Genomic DNA, 24938 nt, shown 5'->3' with positions numbered 1-24938 from the left:
TCAATGAGGAAATGTCATTTGAAAGTTTTTTTTTGAGTGACAAGAACAAACTCAAGTCGTATCTCAAGGGACGATGACGTCATTGCCGCCGATCGTCGTCGTGCCGATTTCGCTGCTAGCCAGCAGGTGGCAGCACAGCCCTGCGCAAACGCTTGCGACGCACTTCCTGTGGTGGAGCGAGGACCACTTGGCGAAAGTCGTGCAGCTTTTTTTTCTCCCTGAAGCGTTTCAGCATCGCCAAAACAATTCAGTGATTGGAGGCAACTGAGATTCTTGCGAGATGTCTTTTTGCGCACATGAAACCGCTGCCTGTTGGATTGCTCTCGAGTGCTTTGCCTCCAATGCGGAGCGTTTAGAAGCAGACACACAAAAAAACAAAACAACAGTTGAAGATGTGGAACTGCTGCCCAAAATTCGGCTCGAGGCTTTCACGTCTTCTGCTCAAGTCAACTTTGACCTTTCAACTTTGGGCACACTGGAAATGCGACATTCAAGTAAGTTTATGCGTGTGTTTTAATTTGTGCGTTTACTATGTCTCTTTTGTGTGTTTCTCTATCAGTGTGTGTCTATTTGTGTTTGTTTTTAATTGTCTTGTAATGTTGGTTGTTTGTTGTGTCACTCCAGAACCTTCCGCCCACAATGTGCGACCAACGTTCGGACCACCAGGACAACTTTTGCAGGCATCCAGAATCTTAAGCAAGTCAGTGCGCCTGCATCTCACACACACACACACACACAGCGAGCCACCTCAGTGTGTAATGATGTTGTGGTCCGAAGACCAAGAAAATGATCAGGCGGTGAAAAAAAAGCAGCAAGGCGGAGTCGCTGTTTGTGTGTTTGTTTAATGAGGCCTGACGCCGTTTGATACTTGCAGGCCAAACACACACACACAAAGAGGGCAACGTTGCTGTCCTAAAATAGCGGCTATCAATCAAATTGTTTGTTTACTGACAATGTTTGATTGTGGATCTCAAATAAGGCACACAAATGCAATTACGAGGACACACAAAAACTCAAGAACAAACACTCACACCAGAGACGCACACAATCGTGCACTCGCGCACAATCTGCATCCAAGATGGACCATCGCTTGGCATTGTGGGCCGTGTTCCTATTTTTAGCACGTACGTCACACAGTGTGCTGTTTAAAAACCCGGATCAAGTTCATCATGAACAGCCTCTCATTAACAGTTAATGAAGAGGTGTGTAAATATAGGCACCGGAAGGTTGACGACGTCGCCAATGCGTGACAGGAACGATATCCCGTGGCTTCGCCGCCCGGCTTGGGGTGAAAGTGGCGCACGTTTTCAAAACAACGCGTGGCGACGCAATGAGGTGCACGCAGACGCCGCCCGCCTTCAGGTCAAGGCGTGGCTCAAACGAAATGTTTGACTCCACCCACATGAGTTCTCGACGTCTAAGCGTCTTGTTTCTTTTTTTCTGACTATTTCCTCGGAGGCTTTAATGACGCCACGTCTTATGATATTACATTTTTTAAAACAGGACATTTGACATTGAAAATTGCAAACTCTGAACTGACAGAAACCCAACTAGGAAGCTCAACCATACAGAGAGTGCGCCCCCTGCTGGGGACACGTGGTCCAACATATCCCATTGAGGACATCTTTTGATCTCATCAATTTCAACACTCACAACCAACATCGAGCGCCCTGAACCAACTTTTGTGGCTTACAAGCGTCCGCTCACCCTTCATGGACGTCAAATGGCCGTTTTGACCACTTCTGTCAATCAGTTCGTAGCTCCGCCCCGAATGACCGTGAGATGAGAGTTGGTCATTTTTCATGTTCAACAAAGCTCAAAAGGGGATCCAGACGGCGGGAAATAATTGAACGAAAAAAGAAAGCGCTTTGAATCCGTGAGGGTGGAGTCAAACGTTTGAGTTGAGCCACGCCTTTAACTGCGCTCTGCAGCCAATTGGCTCATCGGGTGCGGCTCCCCATGCCGGGACGTCATCCTCACCGGCATCCTTGCACTTTGTGAGCTTCGCGCGTGCTCGTCAGCCAGGAGGCCCGACGGAAAGCGGCCGAGATGCGCCAGCGCGTGAAGCAAACGCCCGCCGGCCGTCGGGCTCAGATGGCGCCTTCGTTTCGGCCTTCTGCCCACGCCGGGGGCCGCCCACGCACCCAGCTGCCATTGGTTTTTTTTGCCCTTGCGCTCGTCTTCGGGATGGCAGCTAGGAGGCGCTAGAGCCCCGTCACAAATCCATGTCGCCTCAGTTTGGCCATTCCAGCATAGAATTTGACAAGCTAAACGTGCGTGCGTGTGTGTACACGCGACTGTGTTTTTGTGTGTCCTGACCACTTGACACGCTCGCACGCGTGCACAAGATGCTGCCAAATCTTCAGCGCTGTCACTCAAAACAAGTTGCAGTCACAGCACAAAAATGACACAAACTTTCTATTACGCCTGACGCACGCGGACGTGCGTCTTGGTGTGTGTGCGACATCTTGCTAGCCACACGTGCACACAAAATGAATAATGGAGGACTTGTGAATGTTGAACATGCGTTGGAGCAAAAAAGTGAGACGAGCCTCGAAGGTCGGCTCATGCCGTCCTCACACGCACGCGCACTCGTCGAGTGTGTGTGCGCGCGTCTCCAAGGGAGCGTGCGCTGGCGTCCTTGCGCAAGGTCACGCACGCCGCACTTTGTTCTACACACACAATGACGAGCGTGTCTCTTCTTTTGTCTTGCACGCGCACGCGCACGCAGTGTTTGTATAAACGTCGTGTGTTTGCGCAGTTGTTGTTTGCTAAAATGTCACCACAAGGTTAACAACTCGTCTTGATGCGCGCACGCACGCGTGTTTCTGCCTGTTGCATCAGTTCTCCATTATAGGAACTTGTAAAGGACATGGCATTATGTGCGTGCGTGTGAATGTCTCGGCCTTTTGACTGACACACTTGCACACTTGTCTCTCATTGCTTACTGTTCGGCAGCTTGCCATGCAGTCTTTGTGTGTGTATTTGTCACGTGCTTGTTAACGTGTGTTTTTGTTCATTTACTTGTATTTGTGCATCTATCTGTGTGTGTGTGTGTGTGTGTGTGTGGTTTGGTGTTCAGGGGAACTTGTAAAAAGAGACGACATTGTGTGTTTTGTCTGTCTGCGCCTCGGCGTGTCGGTTTTACGCATGTTTGTGTGTGCATTTATGTATATTTTATTAGAATGTTTGTATCTGTGTGTGTGTGTGTGGTTAACGTGTGTGTGTTTCCAAAATGTGTATCCGTGCATCCCTGGGGCAGGTTCCTCTCATCCACACTCTCTAATGAGATTTGCTGCTGTGTGGTCCTTCCAAACGCACACACGGCGGCTTGTGCGTTTGCAGTGGAGCATCCCATAATAATGAAGAAATCTCTGCTCTGTGTTTCCATGGCGATGCGGAAGCTAGTAAAATACGTTGTGGGATTTATTTTCCCCAATATACTGCCAGTGTAGCTATGTTAGAAGTTGGGTGCTAACTAGGGCAGAACGATTTCTCGTTTTGGGACCAAAATCGCAATCTCAGACGACGCGATTTCGAGATTGTCAAAGCTGCGGTTTGTGTTCCACGCTCACGAGGAAGGTCACGCTGATCATCTCGTCTGTGAGAAGACGAACAAGGAAGCGCTAAGCGTGTTCATGATCAGAAGAAATGCAGTCGCCAATTTAGCTTTGCGAAGGAGATTTTCTTGACGTACAATCTGACTCGTACATCAGTACCAAATGTAAAACATTTTGCCGTTTAAAAATGCCTCTGAAGTGTCTTTGCGTTATTACAGTCGTAGCTTTTATCGGTTTTAACGTTACGATGGCATTTTGGGTCACGTTTGTCAAGAAAATCAAAATTGCAATCAGTCTGAGAAATCGTCATCCAAATTTTTCTAAAATCGTTCCGCTCTAGCGTTAAAACGCCGCCGTGGAGCGCATTGTTTGCTTTGTTTGATTCTGGCCTTCACGTGTGGACTTTGCATGTTTTCTACGGTTTCCTCCCACATTCCGAAGACATGATGATAGATTGATTGGACACTCAAAATTGTCCAGAGAAGAGATTTTGTGTGTGTGTCAAGTCATTAGCACGAGAACACACACACGCACACACACGCACGCACACCCCGGCGTCAGAAGGGTTAAGAGGGCCTACGTGTAGCAACACAGTAATAAGTCTCTGTCACTTTGATCAATGACTACACACACACAGCAAGGTGTCATAATTAGGCACTCCAAAGAGGCGGTCAGCCATATTTTAACTGGTGAGAGCAAATAGAAAAAAAGTAGGAAGAAAAAATAAAACCCACCAACAACCAGAGAGACACAAAAGTCTTTGTCATCTTAACATCTTTTTGTTGGTGTCGTACAATGACTGATGACGTCTGATGAGTCGAACTTGGAACGCGCCATTAGCATTTAGCTGACTGCGCTAAAGGCTGCTGCTGCTCCATCACCACACGCGCACGCTCGCACGCACGCGCAGGCAAAAAAGAAACAAAACACTCAGTTGCACTTCGACGCATGTTGTTCACGCCCACTCTTGTACACACGCGCACACGCTTGCACGTTCACACAGACACACGCGCATGCTCTCGCATTCACTCACAAACACACGAGCATACACAACCTTACGCGCTTGCACACGCACTCGTGCACGTCCACACGCTCACAAGACGCTCGCAGTTTCACGTGCACGACGACGCGCACGTTGTCTCCCAGTTCTCACCGATTAGCCAACACGCTGTTGTCGCCAGCAAGAAGCTAACGCGAATGCCGCAGGAAGGAAAGTGCGACGTCCCTCCAGGGGAGGGTGGGAGGGGCTTAGTTGGCGCGAATTGAGGCGTACGTCGTTCTTGCTACGGCGCTAACCGAGCTCGCGACGGCGCGTTTCTCTCCGGAGCTTTTAGGGTCGTTTTCGTTGCCGGCGCGACGCTAAAGCATTTACGGCTTTTATTGCTTTCATTGTTTTTATTGCCGCTGTTGGACTTTGGTGGACGCGTTGCACTCGCGGCTCGAAGCCTCCGCCAAGGAAACCAAATCAAATGTTTTTTTTATCCCAACAGCCAGACGACAATAACTTTAAGTGCTTTGTGTGTGTGTGATTTGCCACGTCGATCACTTTTACTGATGCGTAACCTGAAGAAACAAGCGCGTGTCATTGTGTGCGTGTGCGCGAGCGCTCAGTCAACGGCAACACGCGTGACCACACAATCTCAACACACTCGTTGTCATCGTGGTCACGGTGACGCAAACGTCCATCTTATTGTCTGCTGTGTTTTGCCATCATGCTGGTTGCCATAGTAACGGCAGCAGGTGTGTGTGTGTGTGGGGGGGGGCAGCGATCGTCACAATGAGCCAAGTGTGTTTGGCTCCAAGGGACGGACGGGCGACTCTCAAGCAGCTCCAGATGCATTGTGGCTACCGTGGGGGCAATTTAGTTGATGTGGCTCGTGCGCGCTAATGCGCACGCTCGCTTGGGCGTGCTGTGCTGAGTTACAACGCAATTTGCAGAGCTAGAGCTTCACTGATGACCTGGCCCCCGCCGCCGGCCTCTTTATTTATGATCTGGCAAGCCCGCTCACACCCACTCCATTTCATCTTTGCTTTTTCTCTCCATTTCTTATCTGGCTCGTCGCGTCACGTTGACTTGATTTCGTATTTGACGGGCGTCTCTCGGGAAAAAGCCTCGCTTTCGTGACGCGTCGCGTCGTTATCTGGCGGCCGCAGTCGTGCTTGGTGACGCCGAGTGGCGGTTTTGTCTCCGTGCGTTTAGCTTAGCTTATGAGCTAATAGACTTAGCCTAGCCTCGCGCATGCATACACACACTAATAAGCTCTTTCTTTTTCTCTTTCTCACTGCACGCACACACACACACAGGCAGGCACATTCTCAGTCACACTCCCACATGCAGACACACACACACGTTGGCATTTCTCAAACGGGAACAATTGGCGCCATTTTGTGTCGACACGTTTTGCTGAGCTAATTAGCCTAGCGTTAATTGCTACGCGAGCGAAGACAAAGAACACTTAAGTGAGGCGCATCATCTGTTTTCTGTACGTGACGACGCGATTAGACGTGCAAGACGGAGAAAAAAAAGGCAATTCTGGAAAGAGACAAACATTTGTTGGCCAACATGTCGGCTTGCTGATTGGCTGCAAAGTCACGCCCCCTGCTGCTTTTCGTCATCATTGCAGGACCGAACTTGCACTTCCTTTCAACCTCAACGCGAACACTTTGAGATCAAGTGTAGAGGCAGGCAAAAAAATCTCCTGTTTAATTAGCGTCTCTCTTTCACACGCACGCACACGCACATCTGTCACATGATGAAAAATGGAGCATGTCTGCAGATGGCGTCTCGTGAGTTAACAACACACGAATTGGATCGATTACTGAGCCTCACTTTCCCTTTTCGTATGCGTGCATTTAATATGGAATTATTGACATTTTCATGAACCTTTTCCTGTCATGCCGCAGGAGGGCGGCCATCTTGAACTGTGATGTCACGTGCAAAGCGGCAGAACAGGATCCACATTCATGACGTTTGTCCATCTTCCCGAGGCAGCCAAATGTTCCCGCCCACTTGGGAGCACGAGCGCGCTAATTGGCCGTCCGTGTGCGTTTGCGTGTCAGACAAAAAGCTCTTTGTTGGTTGCGAGAAGCTCAAAGAATGCTTTGAGCTGCGCGTCATGTGACCGACCCCACGGTGGCCGAGAAATGTCCCGACAATTGCAAAAGCCACAACGCAACAGAAGTGAGCGGAACTCCCGTGCGATGGCAAAAGATGCAAAGTTGGAATAGGGATGTTAAACCTTAACAATTGTACGTCCACACGATATTATTATCTCCAAAATATTAAGAAGATTGTAACAAATTGGACGGGAGGGACGCGCGCGCAAGAGAGAGAGAGGGAGATTGAGAACGTGTTTCTCGAAGTCGCCGTGTTGCAACAATAAAAAAAAGGAAACAACGAAACGAACGTCTGACGTCGTCTTTTGAAGACGCGACAATACTTTAAAACGCACCATGTCAATAAATGGCACTTTGACTTCAATTGAGCGCCTCAGCCTTGTTTTATCTTAACATAAAGTCAAAATTCGCAACATCTAAGCCGCGACCGGCAAGCGACGGCTGTCTTCTCGAAATCATAAAAAAAATCACATCCATCATTTCTCACATTGCGACAGTGACACGAGTTCCAAAAGAGATAAGAACAACAACAACTTTATTTTGATTACTCTTCCATTTTTGCGTCTTTTGCCATCCCCCGAGAGTTTCGTTCACTTCCGTTGTGGCGATTGCAAGAGTTGTGGCCTTTCTCGGCCACCGTCGACTCCTCGTTTGTAATTGGACAGCAGGTGGGCCAATGAGTGACAGGTGAGCGGCTTCCTGATTTGCCGCTGCCGTGTCACGTGACGTCCCTCCTTCACCGCTGTTGGCTGACGTTGAAAAGTTCCAAACAAAACTTCGAACACTTTCTTGAAAAAATGCTTCTTGTACATTTTGTGCGCGTGTAGCCGAGCGAGCGGTCTTTACGCGCACGCGCCGCGCGAACCCATCCTCCTCCTCCTCCACCTCTTCATCATCATCATCCTCTCGCTGGAGGATGTGAGCGCCGCCGCAGCAGCAGCGGTGAAGGAGAAGGAGAAGGAGGAGGCGAGGCGAGGCGGCTGACAAGTGAACGAGCTACGGTTAGACTGCTTGGGACGGCGTCGTCACGTCACGTCACGTCACGCTGCACGCGCGGGATGGTTTTATGGTTTTATGGTTTTACTCTGTTCGGCGTGGACACGAAGCTGCCGCTCGCCTCGGCGGAGGAGCGGAACCTTCTCAGCCATCGTTTCGCCGCCGCCACGCTCGGGATGCTTCGTGGCTTCCGGCTGAGCTGGCTTCCCGCGTGACGGATTCCCGCGCTGGCTCGGCTCTTTTGGAACCCGTGAGCGCAAGGAGGAGGGCCGTTGTGTTTTAGGAGGAAAAAAGAAGCTCGTCCGCTTGTTCTCGCGGACTCGGCAAAGTCGGCGAGTGGACGGAAGCAATCAGCCAATCAGTTTCCGATCACCAATTAGCGAAGCACAGACGCACGTGAAGCCTCAACAGAATTTTTTTTTTTTTTTACAGTGCGGAGCTGTCGTGTCAAGTAAGATTTTACTTTTGATAATCTTACTAATGTCGTCATTAATAGTTGCTGACATGGCAGCGCGTGACAACTGATTTGTTGGTGTGCTTTGGGTTATTTGCATATCGCAAGCTCATTTGCATATTGATCTATTTTTATATTTCAAGACAAATTTCTATTCAAGTCTCGCTCCCAAGTGGCTTCAGAGCTCCTCTTGCTCCTCATCCTCGGTGTCCACTTCCTGCTTTGAGGTGCCCGCTTGGCTGCAAAGTGATCCGACCTCGGCCCGCCATAACAGCGTTCGCCGTTGAAGTCGGGCGGGCGTATGGGCCTGCGTGACCTCACTTGGGGTGTCATGCGCAACGGGCGCAGGATGTCCGAGCAGTGGGCGGCGTCCGTGACCGGCGGACGTCCGCACGTGGGCGGCGAACGTCCGGCAAGCATCCACAAGCGACTCGTGGTGGCCTTCGCGCTGTCCATCGTGACGCTCGTCGCCGTCACCGCCGTGGCCGTGGCGCTGGGCGTTCGCTTCGAGGAGTGCGGCGGCGATGAGGCCACGACGACGGCGGGGGGGCCGGGGCACCGGGGCGCCTCCCGGCCAAACGGCGGCAGGGGCGAGCGGGTGGCGGCGGCGGCGGCCGAAGAGGAAGCGACGCAGCCGTGGAGGCGGAGCCGGCTGCCGGGCGCCGTGCGGCCGCGCCACTACGACCTCAACGTGGTCGTCCACATGGACAACTTCACCTTCTCGGGTGACGTCAGCATCGACATCGAGTGCGTCAACGCCACCCGCTTCATTGTGCTGCACGCCGACAGACTCGAGGTAGGCTCGCATCCGCACACCCGACTTGACGCCCTACCCACTTGAATCCATCTTTGACACCTTACTCAATTCCAACACCTTGCCGACCAAATGTCATATTTGATGCCCTATGCAACCTTAATTTTAGTTTTCATTATTTTGTTCGCTTTAACTAAAGTAACCTCGCACCCTTCATGCCTTTCTCACAAAAGACGAGTTTGGCGTGCGCGTGCGAGTTATTTTTGTCGTTTCCTCGCTGCTGCTAATTGCGTTTCGGTTGAGGTTCATTAGTTGATGTTAGCGTTAGCACGCCTGCGGCGAGGCTGACGTTTCGGCCGCTCGGGCCTGTGGACGCCGCTGTGGTGATCGGAAGGGTCCTCCGGGAATGCCACGTTCGGTCTATTCCCGGCACGAGATTCTCGTCCCGAGGTTTGAGGTTGTCAAGCGGAGGTCCCCCTTTGAAGTTTTCCGCTCGTCGTCTCAAATGAAGTCTCCTTTGGTGTTGCGGTCGTAGGTGTCGAGCGTGTCGGTGACGGCCGGCAGGCCAGGGGGCGGAGCCATCCGCGTCCACCGCCACTTCCTCTTCCCGGCCAATCAGATGCTGGTGTTGGTTCTGCATCGCGAGCTCAAAGCTTCCAGAACGTACCGCCTCAACCTCACCTTCGACGCCGCCATCGAGGACGAGCTGCTCGGATTCTTCAGGAGCTCCTACGCCCTCCGCGGCGAGAGGCGGTACGTGCGCGCGCACGCTCATGCACGAAAGGGGGGGGTGGGCTCGGGACAAAATTCAACATTGCCAAAATGTCACTTCTGCAACTTAAATGCTCTCTCGTGAACCAATGAAACACTCTCACACATGTGTGGAAGACTCTTCACATGTCACACACGCACACACACGCGCGCACGTGCGCCCGCTGAGGCACTCCGCAGGTTGTTTCCACTGGAAAAGGTCACACTTGACGTCCATGACTCTCGCTTCTTTCTGTCTGTCTTGCACTCACACGTAAACTCTCACACACTCACCTTATTTTGTGAATTTTCCGTAAGTCTGCTGCAGCGCTCCTCATCGTCACGCTGACGCCAAACGGAGCGATGCATCTTTTTGCCGTGTGCGTGTGTTGGAGGCAACGGAAGCTTTTGTTTTGCTGCGTTGCCGTTGCTTCATTTTGCGTCTTGCAAAAGTCAACAACAGCCTTCCTTGCTTGCTTCCTTTTAGCCATCCTCTCGCCTGCTTTCATTTCTTGATGCTTTCTTCCTTCCTTCAATCTCTTCTTTTGTTCCTTCCTTGCGTGCTTGCGACCTCATTTTTCTTTTTAGCCGTTTCAAGTTTGTTTTTGGTCCGCCGTTCACTGCTGACTGCTTTCGCTCATCAATACTCGATCGATGCAAGCATTCGCGCGCGCACACTCGGTCCTCTTTTCATAAGCCGATTCCGATCCAAAATATTGACAAAACGTCAGCATACTTGGACTCCTACCGTGAGTGGGCGTGTCTGTTAAGGATGAGCAGGATGCGGCGACGCGGCTCAAATCGCGCGCTAACGTGATTGTGGCCCTCCAGCCCGTTTAAACGTGCTAACATGAATTGGCGGCCGACGGCGCTTTTTGCCGCAAAAGTCCAGACGTGGCGCCTCCGTCCACTTCCTCTGTAAAAATAGACGTCCCGTGGAAATTTGGAGATGGGAGCAAAATTGCTGAGTCATGAGCTGCTGAGTGAGGTCGCGCGCACTTCCTGTGCGCAAATTAACAGGAATAAGTTAGCGTCACAATTTGGCTCTCGCGTTAAAAAAAACAAAACAAGTCATCGGTGCGATTCACATTTTTGCGATAACGTCAAACGACATTGACGTGATCGGCGAATTGAATTCGATTAATTGTACAACTTTGTGACCGTTTTTGCGCAGCTACCTGGCGGTGACGCAGTTCAGCCCGACGCACGCCCGCAAAGCCTTCCCGTGCTTCGACGAGCCGGCGTTCAAAGCCACCTTCTCGCTCAGCCTGCGCCACCACTTTCAGTACACGTCGTTGGCCAACATGCCGGCGCTCGAGGGCGACGGCGCTGACGACGGCGACGGCTGGACGACGCGCCGCTTCGCGCGCACGCCGCGCATGTCCACGTACTACCTGGCCTGGGCCGTCTGCAACTTCACATCCAGAGAGACGCGCACGGACGGCGGCGTGGCGGTGAGTGGCGCCGCCCATCATCGCCTCATCGGGGAGGGGGGGGGGGCACCAGTCGACCTCAAGGCGCTTGCTCCTCACACGTCTGACAACAAAGTTGTTTTAAATCGCTGCGCTCCAAATATTTGGCGGTGCAAAACCCACATTTTGTTAAGGCCTTTTCATTCATCTAGTGGTCACTTGTGGTATTGCAACTTCAACCTTCAATTTTTCTTCTGATCTATTTCAAGATTTGCAATTCCCCCCCCCCCATTCCTGAACCCTTTTCAAGTGGCCAACCTGTCCGGTGATGTCCGCTTTGGTTTCCCCCCCCCCTTAAGTCACATGATGCCCTCGAAGAGTGAAAGGCGTCGTTGGCTTCACGTGAAGTATCTGGAGAGATGATGTCATCAAATTCCTCCTCCAGGAAGTGGACACGGGTCACTTCCTGCCAATCCTGCATGCAGCTGCTCCGCGTTAGCGCACGCCACGCGGCGCCAGCTGTGGCCCGTTGGTGGCGCTCCAATGGGACGCCTTTGTGCCGCGTGCGCGATCGCGCGCACGTGCGCCGATATTGGACGACAAGGACGAACACAAGCGTGACCTTGTTCCTTCTGTCATCATCTCTCCATCAGCGTAATTAGGCGTCATCTGTCTTGACTGACACGCGTACTCAAGGACACACACACGCGCGCACACGCACTGAGCGGAGTGAAAAGAAAACGTCGCAAATCTTACTTCCACTTTCTCTTCCGTGTTCAAGCCTTGATGGAGGTCTTTGTGTTGTCGTTCATGAAGCATGCTCGTGCATCATTTATGTGCGTGTGCTCACTGGGAGAATTGATCTCATATTAACATTCTTATTAGTACCTGAAGGCGGCTGTGCGTGTGCGTGTGCGTGTGTCAGTCAGCAGCTTCCCGTTCCTCACCTTCCAGAATCTCCTTTGGGCGGCGTATCATGCAAATGAACAACGTGAATGCAAGTGATTAGCGATGAATTCTATTTGTCATTGTCCTCTTTTGTTCTTGTGTGTCACACACGCACACACACAAATGTCGTGTGTGTGTGTAGATCATTGCCCGAGCGACCGTCACGCCGCGGTTAGCATATAGCATTTGTCTTGCACGCACGATGTTTGCATTGCGTGTCCTAAAATGTTTTCCAAATGGTTGACAGCCACAAAGCGAAACCTCTTTTTTTTTTTTTTTTTTGACACGGCGTGAGTTGCTCCGATGAGCCTGTTGCAAACTCGTTGGCGTGCACGCGATTCCTTTTCCAAATATTTTTGGACGTTTCGATTTCACGACGGGATCGTTCAGCCAAGTCGCTCATCTGGCAGCCGCTTTGTCGCGGCACACAAGCTCCGCCCCGTCGCGCTCTTCATGGAAACAAAAGACGAGTCCGCCCCCCAAAACAGAGCGACGCTTTCGGTCGCAAGGAACGCTCGAAATGTTTTGCACGTCGGAACCAAACGTCACTCACGAGGCTTTTCGCCGCCGGGAGTTTCCCCGCATCGTTTTTCTTTCCAAATGGCGTGCGCATGCTCCCGATGTTTGGCGTGTGCGTGGACGCGCGCGCGTGTGTCTTTTTCGCCGGTCTTTTCTTTGCGTTGCCCGACGGGGGACCGAGTCCAGCTCGTTTTTAATGGCATTGTTCCCCCCCCCCTTCCTCAGATCCGTTTGTTCGCCCGACCGGACGCCATCGCCAGCGGCGCGGGCGACTACGCGCTTCACATCGCCAAGCGTCTTCTGGCCTTCTACCAGGACTTCTTCAAAGTGCAATACTCGCTGCCCAAGCTCGGTAAGCGCGCGTGGCGTGGCGTGGCGTTACCTTTTTAGAAATGTTGCCAATTGCATTCAAGTTTGGAAAGAGAACATTTGGTCGACTGCGACGCGAGACATCGAGCCGATGAAGGATGTTTTCACTGCCAATTAAGGCCGATTGGCCCTCATCGCGGAAAATGAATGACATCCTCCGATCGAAAGCAAAAAACAAAGAAATAGCAGAAAACAAATCTGGGGCTGCAGATGGGCAAGCCCGCTTTTCAGGACGGACGACGCCGAGTGAGCAACATGGAACGCGTCCGGACGGCGCCGTCCGATTGGGTCATCGTCGACCTCGGGAGGCGTTCGAATAAACCAAAAAGTTGACTTTGAAAAAAAAAAAAGCCAAAACAAAACATTTGATTGGTCTCTCCAAGGCCGGGCCGGCGAACATTTCTTGCGGTCGTCGTCCGGCAGCTGTTGAGCACATCCGGTCGTGCTGACGCGTCTCAATTTGCTCTCGTCCTTTTTGCGTTTTTCGCCGCCGGCTCGCTGGATGCGAGCGAAGCGAAGCGAAGCGAGCGGAGGTCCCCGAGCCGCCGGGCGCCATCTGTTGTCAGTCAGGCCGCGTCGCGTCCCTCGAGGACCGCTGATGGACGGCGCTTGGAATAAACGTGGCACTTTTTATCTTGCTGAAATTCAAGCGCTCGGCAGTTGTTGTTTTTTTTTTTTTGTCCCTTCGCAACTAAACGGCCCAAACAATTGTTGTTTTCTTGCCGTGGGGGAATCGGCGGCAGTTGAGCAACCTTAGTCCCGCCCCACTTAGTGCTCAGCCAATAGCGAGCGCGGATTCTGGCAATCCGCTGGCCGTGTGTGTCACGTGACGGGTGGCGGATGTCGATCACTCCGTCGGGCAAATTCTTAAATGACGCTGAGTTGTGCGCTTATGGCGGCAAGTTTGCTAGCGTTGGTGCGTGCGTGTGACGGGAGCGTTGAAGACGAAGAAGAAGCGCCTGAGCGGGAATGTTGAGGCTCAGGTGATCCGCCTGCGCGCACAATCGGACACGACGAGCGTGGACTGATGTGTTGTGCGGACGTCTGCCTCCATCACGTGTGGGCGCACACCTAGACCATGTGTGCTTTTCCGTCTTTGTCTGTGGGCCTCGCGCGTCGCCTTGGGCCGACACGCAACAACAGATGGATTTAAGCGCGCGCGCGCGCACGGGAGAGCTGGAGGCCGTTCAGCTGTCTGCATGCTGCTCTCAAGTGGAAACGCGTCGGCTTGACTTTGTGAGAAGAACGAGAAGTTACACGAGCTCCCTGCTGCTCTGCTGTTCCTAATATTGTGACGCTTGGCAAGCTTTGAGTTTTTGACGGACGCTTTCTGTGAGCGACGCCTCGCGTGATGCCGACGAAACGGAATTTGATGTTTCGGGAGGCCGACGACAGTGACGCTTGTTGATGGGTGGAGCGGTTTCCTTGGCAACCCCGAGCACCGCGCGGATGGAAGTGTTTCCATGGCGACCAGATGGACGCTTGAATGTGAATGTCAGCGACCGCTGTTTGTGGCTGTAGCAGTTACCCCGGCAACCATACCGGTTACGGCGAGTGCCAAGGCAGCCGCGGCGACTCGTGGATGTAGAAGTAGCGGTTACCCCGGCAACAACGGTGACTCCTGAGTCGAAGTGGTCGAAGGAGTCGCCATGGTGACCATAGTCACACCTGTAAGTCCGGATTGGTTACCGCGGTGACTTGCGTGGGAGGATGTAGCAGGGCAGGTTGCGTGGCAACCGACATGGATGGAGCTGTTGCCATAGTAACGCACGCGATGCCGTAAGGGAGCGCGTTGTATTTGTCGCTCGTCGACTCGAGCGAGCCTCGGCGTCGGCACCGAAGTTCATCTCCGATCCGGGTCGCTCGACCGCTCGGCGAATCGTTGAGCCGACATCTGTTACCACGGCAACGTCTCTCTCGCGCTCACCATCTGTGACAATCGAGCCAAGTTACGTAACATCACGCAACTTTTGGTTTTGGACGCGACGAGGACGTGTCGGGTCCACTCGGCCGCTCGTGAGAGAGCCGCGCGCGTGTGCCGATGAAATTAGGACGCGTCAAAAGCGCCTCGTGCTCGCGCTCATTTCAGGCTACAAAATCTCAAACAAGTTTGCTCTTCGCGCCGCACTGAGTACGTTTGATGTTTTCCGATCCAATCGGCGACACACACGCGAGTCTGTGTGTGTGTGCGCGCAGATTGCGTGCGGAGAGTCTTCGCGGTGACGACTGACATCCTTGAAGTGGAAAAACAAACAAGACGACGCTAGTCTTGAGAGTGTGTGTCACATCACGGGCAAGAAAGACAAAAAAAAGTCCACCAGCCTTTTTGTCATCCGGCTTCCTTGACAAATTGAGCCTTCCCACCGGCGTGGGCACGTTTGAAGCAAACAAACGTGCTTCAGGTCGCTCGCATGCTACATGCTAAAAGAACAACGCATGCTAGGAGCTCGACGTCAGCTTCGAGTTGATGAGATGAGACTAATTGGCGTCTTCTTAAAGACTTTCCTGAGTCACGCTTCCGACCGCTTTGGCGCCTCCGGCGAGCCGCCGCCAGACAAGCGTGCGAGTGAAATGAGTCGCCGTGCGCGCGAGACGGCCGCACGCATTAATGGTGCGAGCCACTAATTGCGCAGACGTCAACTTGAATCGTCTTGCAGGCCACACGGCAACGTGACCAGGAATTGGCATGGAATGGTGTGTGTGTGTGTGTGTGTGTGTGTGTGCGAGAGGAGTTGTCTTTGACCTACAAGAATCAAAAGGTGACTTGAGCCAGGTCGTTATCTTGCTGCGACTTTTCTCGCGCATTCACTTTCCTATGACGCACTTTTGTTGATTTCAGTCGAAGCCGTCAAGTCACACGCGCTCGCATCTCCGGCGGAAGTGGGGGGGGGGGATTGCGCAATTTAGCAGAAAAGTCTTCATCTTTCCGGCATCCATTCAATAGTTGAACTGGCGTGCCCGTGCGTGCGTGCGTGCGTGTCGCCGTTTGGTCGTCCATGTCAACGGAACCCCATTTGGGTTTGTTGTTTTCACTTCAGTCGCCGTGGCAACAGATGAGAGAACAATGACGTGCCGCCAAATGTGACAAGAAAAGAAAACCGACATGAGAGAAAAGAACGTTCAAAAATAAACACGGACGCTATTTTTGCCATCACAAAATGTGCGTGCGTGCGTGCGTGTTGTCCGCGGACGTGTGGCGGCCCGCCGCACGCTTCAGGTGAATCGCATGAGACAAAGCAGCCGCACTCTCCAAATCCGTCTCCGCTGCGGTAAAAGCAACGGATTGGACTGGCTTCAATTTGAACGTGTAATTCCTTTCATGTCTCATTTGCATATTGCACCCGAAAGCTCATTTGCATGTCCGCCTCGGGCCAACGCCAACCAATGAGGTTTAACGCCGTCCCGCGATCGGCCGAACTTCGGGACGCGGGTTGCCATGTTTGGTTCGAGGTCGCGACGAGCGAACGAGAGCGATGACGACGAGGTCCGAGCCGTCGCGCGGGCGGCCAAAGTTATCGTTCCGACGACCCCGTGACCCCCGTCTTTGTGTGTTTGCGGTGCGCAGACTTGCTGGCCGTGCCCAAGCACCCGTACGCCGCCATGGAGAACTGGGGCCTCAGCGTCTTTGTGGAGCAGAAGATTCTGCTGGACGCCCACGAATCGTCGTCGTCCTACCGGATGGAGCTGACCATGGTGGTCGTCCACGAGATCTGCCACCAGGTGAGCGACGGCCGCGCGACATCTTCGGCTCCTTTCAAACGGCCGGACGGGCTCACCTTCCTCCTGCTGAATTCATCCAAGTTTTTTGGGGGGGGGGGGTCCTGTTTGAAATCTCCAGGCCACATCGGACGCCGTCCTGGATTTGACCTGCTTTCGCCTAAAAGTCGTCGCTCGCCTCAAGTAACGCTCCGATGGTTTCCACCCGGCGGCTTGCGCGTCGGGCTCTCGACGCAAAGCAGGAAGTTGAAATTGAAAACCAGACAAAAAGTCCAAAGCGCGAGCATGCCAAAAAAGGACGGTGACGAGCGAGGGAACGATGGGGGTTTGGGTGCGCGGGTGGCCTGGAAACACGCAAGTGGCGACGCAACAAAGAAGACCACACACAGTGCGTGTGTGCGTGCGTGTGTGCGTGAGACGCTCCAGCATCTGTCCGATTGAATTAAAAGGCAGACGCACACGCATATGCTCGCTCGTAGGTGTTGTTGCTCGTCTCGGAGGAAGTCTCACATCTGTTTTGGACCTGTTGTCGTGGAAACGAGCGCACAGAGACAACTTGTCCAAATGTGAGTCTCATTAGGATTGGTTGCCGCGCACACACGCACCAACATCGACACATGTACCGTATTCATACACACGCCTACTCACACACACACGTACGTGTCGGATGTCGTTGATGAGAAACAAGCAAGCATGAATCACCTCGTTGTTGTCGTTCCACCTGGCTTGATTTTTCTTTTTCTCTGCTCGAGTGGCTCCTTTTCTTCTTGGTCTTCTTTTTTTTTTCTTCTGCTAGTCTCCAAAGACAAAAGCAACTTGACGTGTTGTGATTTGGAAGGGCTTGTTCCAAAACCCAGCATGACCTACTGGCCTCACGCTGCGCTGCCCCCTGTTGGTGTGGAGTGCACACAGTGGCAACAAAAGCCTTTCAGTTGACAAAACAAAAAAAAAGAAAGGAAAGGAAAGTAAGCAGACGCCTCAATCGGCACCTTCGCAAACTTCGGTCATTGCCGTGGCGGCCATTTTGTTTTGTCCGCTTCCTGGATTGCGAGATGGCAGTTGAGTTTGACTTTTTTGAGATGACGCTTCTGCTCGCTTTCTTCTTCTGTTGTCAACAAGCAAAGAGTCACGGCACTTTTGTTTCCAAATCAAGAAACGTGCGTGTGCACGTTGGCTGTGTTTCTGCTGTCAGTTAAGCGCGCGTGTGTGTTGTTGACTGCCTCGCAAACATTTTCCTCCGCTGCCGATGAGTTGTTGCGGTGTTTTGTGGGCGTCGCACTCGTGTCGCGCTTTCCTCGTTCGCTGTTGTCGGCCGCGCCCGCCGCTCGTGAATATTAATGAGGCCGACCGCCAGCGTCTTCATCAAAGTTCCGTCGGTTGGTGAAGATGCACCTCCGCTTTTTCCACTTTCCGCGTTTGCCGGCATCATTTCGGAATGAACGAGTCCAACGGAGGCCGCTTTTGTTTTGGTCGATGGTCGAGGCCAACTTTGGCGTCACGGCCGGCCTGCGGGGCGGAGCGCGCGACGAATCGTGGCATGTCGCGAGTGTCGTGTGACGTGCAAGATGATGTGTTTGTTGCGTGGCAGTGGTTCGGCGACCTGGTGACGCCGCTGTGGTGGGAGGACGTGTGGCTGAAGGAAGGCTTCGCTCACTACTTCGAGTACGTCGGCACCGACTTCCTCTTCCCCAAGTGGAACATGGTGAGTCGGCTCACGCGAGCCTTCGCGTTCCGGCGGCGAAAGGCAGACGAGAGCGGGCGCCGTAGCCTTTTAGCAGCTTCGTCGGGATTGAAACGCCAGACGATGAAGGCGAGCGCTTTGCGACATTTGCGGCTCTCGCTGCCGCTTCTTTATTTGCAAACCCGTCGTCGTTTCACTCGTGACTCCTTGCGATGGCGGGCGCCCGACCGTCAATGTGTCTCGACGCCACCCACTCGGACACCCGAGCCGCTCTCCGGCGGTCAAAGGGGATGACCCGCCCCGGGAATCGGCAAGTGCGGCCGCTCCGCCCTCAGCGCTCGATTAGCATCCGACTAATTAGTGTTCTTTTGCTGTCGAGCGCTCTCATCCGACGCGGCGGGCGCGTAACGACAGCTCGTTACGCTTCATTGTTTCGCGCGTGCTGCCGGTGTTAGTCTCGGCTTTGAGCAACAATTTGGGAAATTGGGCCTTCCAAGTCACGCCGCTCGGAGCTCACTTTTTCATTTGACATAATCGGGGTTTGAAACTCAGGGCAGGTTCATTCAAAGTAAATCCAGTAAATGTCTGCAATGCTCAAATTAGTCTGATCCCAGTTGTGAAAATCCAGCCAAATGAAACTGGCAGCACCGTGTGACATTCATTAGAAGGAGATCTGGACTGTAACTGCTAATCGGGCGCGGCCGCTCACTCCAGGATTTCGCCTGCGACGCGCAGCGCTCGGCAAAGATTGCCGGCGACTAAAATGTTTGCGTTTGCACGCGCAGGAGAAGCAGCGCTTCCTGACGGACGTCCTCCACGAAGTGATGTTGCTGGACGGCCTGAGTTCCTCTCACCCCATCTCGCAGGACGTGCGGGACGCCGCCGACATTGACCGCGTTTTCGACTGGATCGCATACAAAAAAGTACCAAACGCCCGCAGAACCGAAACCTGACCGGTCGCCAGTTGGGTGTTTGTCTATGCGGGATGTGGCCCGTTTTGTTGTCATGTCACGGAAAGAGAAGTGGCTCTAAAATGGAACCTTGTGAAGTGATTTGGCCCCGCGTGCCTTCCAGACTGACGGGCGACCGGTCTGTTGTTTGTCTGTACGTGCCCTGACATTGACTGGTCACCAATCTGTCTTTGTGTGCCTCGCTATTGGCTAGCGAGCATGGGGCCCCCCCCGCCCAAAAAAAAATGTCTGGCTCACCGATCGTCCTCGTTCGTTTGTCCCGCAGGGGGCGGCGCTGATCCGGATGCTGGCCAACGTGATGGGACGGCGACTCTTCCGCAAAGGACTGAACGTACGCACACCTGCAAGGAATGAGAGCGTGATCCTCGTCTTCGGAATGTTGGGCGCGTTCCTTTCACAAGTGGTGTCCGGATGATTTGACGCGTTTGTTTCTGTCCAGGATTATCTGCTGAGTCACATGTACGGCAACGCGGCGCGCGACGACCTCTGGGGGAAGCTGTCCGAGGTACGAGGCAGAGAGCGACAATGAGAGAGGCTTCTTCATTATTGAAGCTTTTGAAGCCGGGCAAGAAAGCTCGTCGCCTCGGCGACGTGAAGGCCCGCCCACCTTTTGTGTTCTTTGCGGCATCGTCATCGCGCGGCGTGATGTTGTGCGCAGGCCATGCGGTCGGAGGGGCGGGACGTCGACATCGGCGCCGTGATGGACCGGTGGACTCTGCAAATGGGATACCCGGTTCTGACCGTCAGCAAGGAGCCTTCGGGGCAACGCTCCACGCGGTTGGTCACCGTCAGCCAGGAGCACTTCCTGTATGGCCGGGATGGGCGGGGCAACAGCAGGCGAGTTGAGCGATCGGACGGATGACGTTTTTGTTTCGGTGGCGCTCACATTGCCGTCATTTATATTTGATTGTCATGTTTTATTCACGTTTGCGCGCCTATTTTCTGCTTCATCTCACCGCTTTTTTTTCTTTCATTTTTTTGGTTAAAACCCTTCCAACGTTCTCGCCCTCATTGGCGTTCTTTCACGCCGTAATCCGCTTGGATGTGTCGTGACCCCAGTTGACGTTCACCTCAACTTTGTCTGAAGAGCACAAGGAGCAAATGAGGAGCGGAAGCGCGCGAGGACGACTCCCGGGCGAGCGGCGGCCGAAATGAGCTCAAATGCGGCGTCCGTTCAAATGCTAATCGTGTGAAGCGGCGGCCGCTGTTGCCGCGTGACACTCGCTCCGAACGCTCCTGGACAAAAATGTTTTCTTCTTCTTCTCCTCCGTGAGACGGTGGCTTATCTTGGGCAGATGAAACGTTTGCGGAATCTTTTCAAATGAAGCAAGGTGCTGCTTGCACATGACCTCGCACACCTTCGCGCGCTCGGCTGCGGGGACGCGTGACGGAGGTTGTCGTCGCACAATTTGGGGCGGCGAAAGACCATCCGTCAATATGGCCGCCTCGTTAATTCATCCGATATTTTTTCGCATCGTTTGAGATGACGTGTTGCCTGCGTGTGTATGTCGTTAGTTTACAGTGGCAGGTGCCGTTGACGGTTGCCGTGGGAAACGGGTCGTGGGTGTGTTCAGAGACACTCATCTGGATCCGCAACAAGACAGGTACCGGTTTCCGTCGACGGGACGGTCCTCTGCTAGCGAAGCGATTCGTCGGCCGATCGGAGCGCGTCTTAATGATTCGTCTCGATTCGTTCTCGGTCGGCGTCCCAGAAAGTCACCGGATGAGCGAGATGGATGACGAGACGTGGTTGCTAGGCAACATCAACCAGACGGGATACTTCCGGGTCAACTACGACCTCCAGAACTGGAAGTTGCTGATTCAGCAGCTCCACGACAACCCTCAGGTAAGGCCGTGACGTCGCGCCACTTAACCGCGCTAGCGTGTGACCATGTGACGCAGGTCATCTCCGTTGGCAACCGTGCGGGACTCATCGACGACGCCTTCAACCTGGCCAGGTGAGCGCACGCGCACGTACAGATGAGCCGACACACAAGTGAATAAAATGACACGGGCGCGTCATCGCCGGCGCGATGTCAAGCGCGCTCGCCGAAAGCCGTTCGGCTGTCCGATGGCTAATTCGCGACGTGCGCGCTAACGAGCTCGTTAACGTGCGCTCGCATGGCGCCTGACTGCCGTCCAGGAACGTGTGCGCGTGGATGCCGTTGCCATGGCGACCGTTCCGGACCGCGTCGCGTGATGAGAATGGAAATGAGGCGGAAAACGGCAGCGGCGTTGATTGACGGCCGCCCGGTTAAGGTCGCCGCGCTGAACGTCCATCGCGGCAAGGAATAGAAGATGGCGGCACCCGACCTGAAGTGACTGGCCTCATTAACATTCATGAGCATGGAGGCGGGGCCGCTGGCGGGTGAATAAATGTTAATGAATGCGCAGAGGACGCTCGCTCCCGTGGCGTTTACGCGCCAACTTTCTCCGCGATGTCTTTGCCGCCCGTACGTGCTCGCAGCGCCGGCGCTGAGAAAACACAAGTAGAAAAAGACGCCACCAATGGCGCGCACAAGAAAAGAAAACTGTCGCAAAATAAAGTCACCGCACGAATGAAGAGCAATCGACATTGAAGAGCGTACGCACGCGGAGAAAAGAAAAGAAATGAGCGTTTGCACAAAAAAGAAGAAAACGCGCACGGCATCGCCAAGGCAAACTCGCAATTTAAGCGAAAGTGATGAAGGCCCATCAAGCCCCCCCCCCTTGTGTGTGCGCGCAGGGCGGGCTACCTGCCGCAGGGCGTGCCGCTGCAGCTGATGGGCTACCTCCCCCAGGAGGCGTCCTTCCTGCCGTGGCACGCCGCCAGCCGGGCGCTCTACCAGCTGGACAAGCTGCTGGACCGCACGGACGACTACAACCTCTTCGGCGTAAGACGCTCGCTCGTGCTCACGTCTGCCGCTCGTTTTCAAGGTTTTGGTGTTCACGTGCGCGTTTGCAGGACTACGTGCTGAAGCAAGTGGCAACGCGCTACCATCAGATGGGCTGGCCCGGCAACCCGGCCAACGGCGAGGGCGCTTTCGTGCAAGCGTCATACCAGACGGAGTAAAACACACACACACCCCCCCATACTTTGAAATATACGCTCACACTGCCGGCGTGTGCAGGGCGCTGCAGCGGGAGCTCATCATGTTGGCGTGCAGCTTCGGAAACAAACAGTGCCACCGTCAGGCCATCGCTTACATCTCGGACTGGATCTCCAGCAACAAGAACAGGTGCAGGCCGATGCCGTTGTGTGTGTGTGTGTGTGTGTGTGTGTTGAATCCAGAAAGCAACTTTGTGTGTGTGCGAGCGAGCGTGTCGCTGACCTAAATTGTCATTTAAGCGTGACTTGAGTGAACTCAGCTGCCTGATGAACTGAAGCACAACCACTGCGTGTGTGCGTGCGTGCGCACGTGTGTAGGATCCCTCCCAACATCCGCGACGTGGTCTACTGCACGGGCGTGAGTCTGATGGACGAAGACGTGTGGGAGTTCATCTGGATGAAGTTCCACTCGTCCGACGCCGTCTCGGAGAAGAAGATCCTGTTGGAGGCGCTCACGTGCTCCGATAACGCCTTCCTGCTCAACAGGTGCGTGCGAACGTTTTGCACAAATCAGTTTGGAGTTTGAGCCAACAAAGAGACACACGCGCACACCAAGTAGCTCCACCCCCCCGAAGTGAAGTGTCACGCAGGGAGTAGAAGACGGGACCGACGTCCACTGGCGGAAGTCGCTCGGCCAACGCGGACGTCGTGTTTTTCAGGTTGCTCAACTTGTCCCTGACGTCGGAGCTGGTGGCCGAGCAGGACGCCATCGACGTGATCATCCACGTGGGCCGCAATCCTCAAGGCCGCAATTTGGCGTGGCGCTTCTTCCGCGACAAGTGGGACGTCCTCAACGCGCGGTGAGTCGCGGCCCGTCGGAGCCGCCGCCCGTGTGTAACACGCGTGTCCGACCGTCTCAGGTACGGCGAGGCGCTCTTCATGAACTCCAAGTTGATCGGCGGCGTCACCGAGTTCCTCAACACGGAGAAGGAGCTGGACGAGGTGGCGGCGCACGTTGACCTCGCCGTCGTGCCTGTCGTCACTGACTAACGGCGACCTTCCTCCTCTTCACCCGCAGCTGAAGGAGTTCATCCGATCCTGTGGCGTGGGGGCGGGGCCTGCGTTGCCGCGGGCGCTGGAGCTCGTGGAGGGCAACGTGCGCTGGCACCGCCTCCACCGACCGCACTTCTACCAATGGCTGCGCAAAGGTCGGAGCCCGGCCCACGGCTGACGCGTCGCTTTTGCGGGTGAAGCGCTTGGAAGGCGTCGCCTCGTTGGTTCTCAAGATTCTCACTTTGGAGGGAAAAAAAAGAAAGAAAAAGAAAAAAAAGAGAAAAAAAAAGAAAAGCAAGTTGGCAGCAGTCAGGTCAGTTAGCCGTTGGCTGCTCCAGTCACGCGAAGCGACAATTCTTTTGTTTTATCCGCAGCCCTTCAAATTAAAAGCATGCATTTTTGTCCCCTTTATGAGAAAGTATTTATTTTCTTAAATAGTGTGTTTGTACAACTACCAAAAAAAGGTCCTCAAACCCCCACCGCATCGGACAAACGTCCATCGAATGGGATGGCGGCTTTGCGTGACCTCATTTTGTCGTTTGAAGGACAAACAAACACAAAAGCCTCTGACGAACTGGACTTGAGGAGCATGTGTCACCATAGCAACAGCAGAACCCGACTGATCTTGTTGACACGGTGAAAGAGGAATGATCGGAACGACCGTCTTGTTCGGAATGAATCACAAATGGTTTGGAACTGGATCCGAATTGGTTCGGAACTGGAGCGGGAAAGATTACAAACTGGATCCAAACTGAATCAAGATTGGTTTGGACCTGCAGCAGAATGGATTACAAACTGGAACGGGATTGGAATTGGATACAGATTGGTATGGAACTGGAGCAGAATGGATCACAAGCTGGATCAGAACTGAAAGTAGCTCCAAAACAGATCCCAACTAGTTGAATTGAACTTATTTTTTTAACTAGATCTGAACTGGTTCAAAAGCAGTGCACAGCAAAATGCAAATTGGTTCAGAGTTCAAAAATCTGAATCAGAACTGATGAGTTGTCGGAAATGGACTGGTTTTGGAATCTAAACGGAAGCTGGTTTGGAACTAGTTTAAAACAGATCCAAATTAGTTTAGAACAAACAGGATCTAACTAGTTTGGAACCGGATCTATCCTGATTTTAAAGCCGCTTCAAAAAGTGTTTTGCAAATGGTTTCAAACTGGATCGAAATTGGATTTGAACTCATGATGGAACAGGATCGGAACTGGTTTGTAAATTTAGTGTCGACAAGTCCCTTTATTCTTCCTCTCTTCTGATCCAAATGTGTGCAACTATTTGAGCCGTACATCAAATACTTTGCCTGCTTTTTGACACTCGCCTTGTGTGTGTGCGTGCGCATAATGAGGAGAATTATTATTTTGCTGATCCGCCCAACTCCTGTGAGGGCCAAAAGCACGGGAACAAAGCTGATTGCGGATTTGTTGAAGTGGCACAAAAAAGGAAGTAGATGATTTCCTCCGACTGCTTCCTGTGCTTTTCCGTCTTCTGATTGGACAATAAATGAAAATGTTGACGTGTTGCTCTTGCTTGCTTCAACACAAAAATCATCAGCCTGCTTTCATGGAGGAATCCAAAAATTGGGCGATATTGACAATTTGGG

General features: G+C 53.2%; 1 protein-coding gene across 5 annotated transcripts; it reads left to right on the top strand.

The window, feature by feature from the left end:
• The first annotated feature begins 168 nt into the window (after positions 1-168).
• Positions 169-24851, top strand: trhde.1 (thyrotropin releasing hormone degrading enzyme, tandem duplicate 1). 5 transcript variants are annotated; one of them, XM_088288551.1, is made up of 22 exons: positions 169-494; positions 625-700; positions 8271-8923; positions 9417-9634; positions 10806-11085; positions 12736-12862; positions 16445-16599; positions 18185-18298; positions 19063-19200; positions 19514-19579; positions 19688-19753; positions 19907-20085; positions 20764-20852; positions 20961-21094; positions 21151-21206; positions 21974-22121; positions 22193-22296; positions 22359-22466; positions 22655-22822; positions 22996-23136; positions 23197-23278; positions 23355-24851. In XM_088288551.1, exons 3-22 carry the CDS (start codon positions 8429-8431, stop codon positions 23505-23507), a joined length of 3021 nt encoding a protein of 1006 aa, XP_088144677.1. In that variant the 5' UTR covers positions 169-494; positions 625-700; positions 8271-8428; the 3' UTR covers positions 23508-24851. The 5 variants fall into 5 exon arrangements, with proteins under 5 accessions (XP_088144677.1, XP_088144679.1, XP_088144676.1 ...); XM_088288553.1 differs by lacking the exon at positions 8271-8923; XM_088288550.1 differs by lacking the exons at positions 169-494; positions 625-700 and adding an exon at positions 7647-8124.
• The last annotated feature ends 87 nt before the right edge of the window (positions 24852-24938 follow it).

The sequence above is a fragment of the Idiotropiscis lumnitzeri genome, chromosome 2, assembly GCF_059441095.1.
Source record: "Idiotropiscis lumnitzeri isolate Australia: NSW breed Sydney's pygmy pipehorse chromosome 2, RoL_Ilum_1.0, whole genome shotgun sequence".
In the NCBI taxonomy this organism is placed as follows: domain Eukaryota; kingdom Metazoa; phylum Chordata; class Actinopteri; order Syngnathiformes; family Syngnathidae; genus Idiotropiscis; species Idiotropiscis lumnitzeri.
The sequence above is the reverse complement of the archived record's forward strand: the minus strand, read 5'-3'. Positions and strand labels throughout refer to the sequence as shown.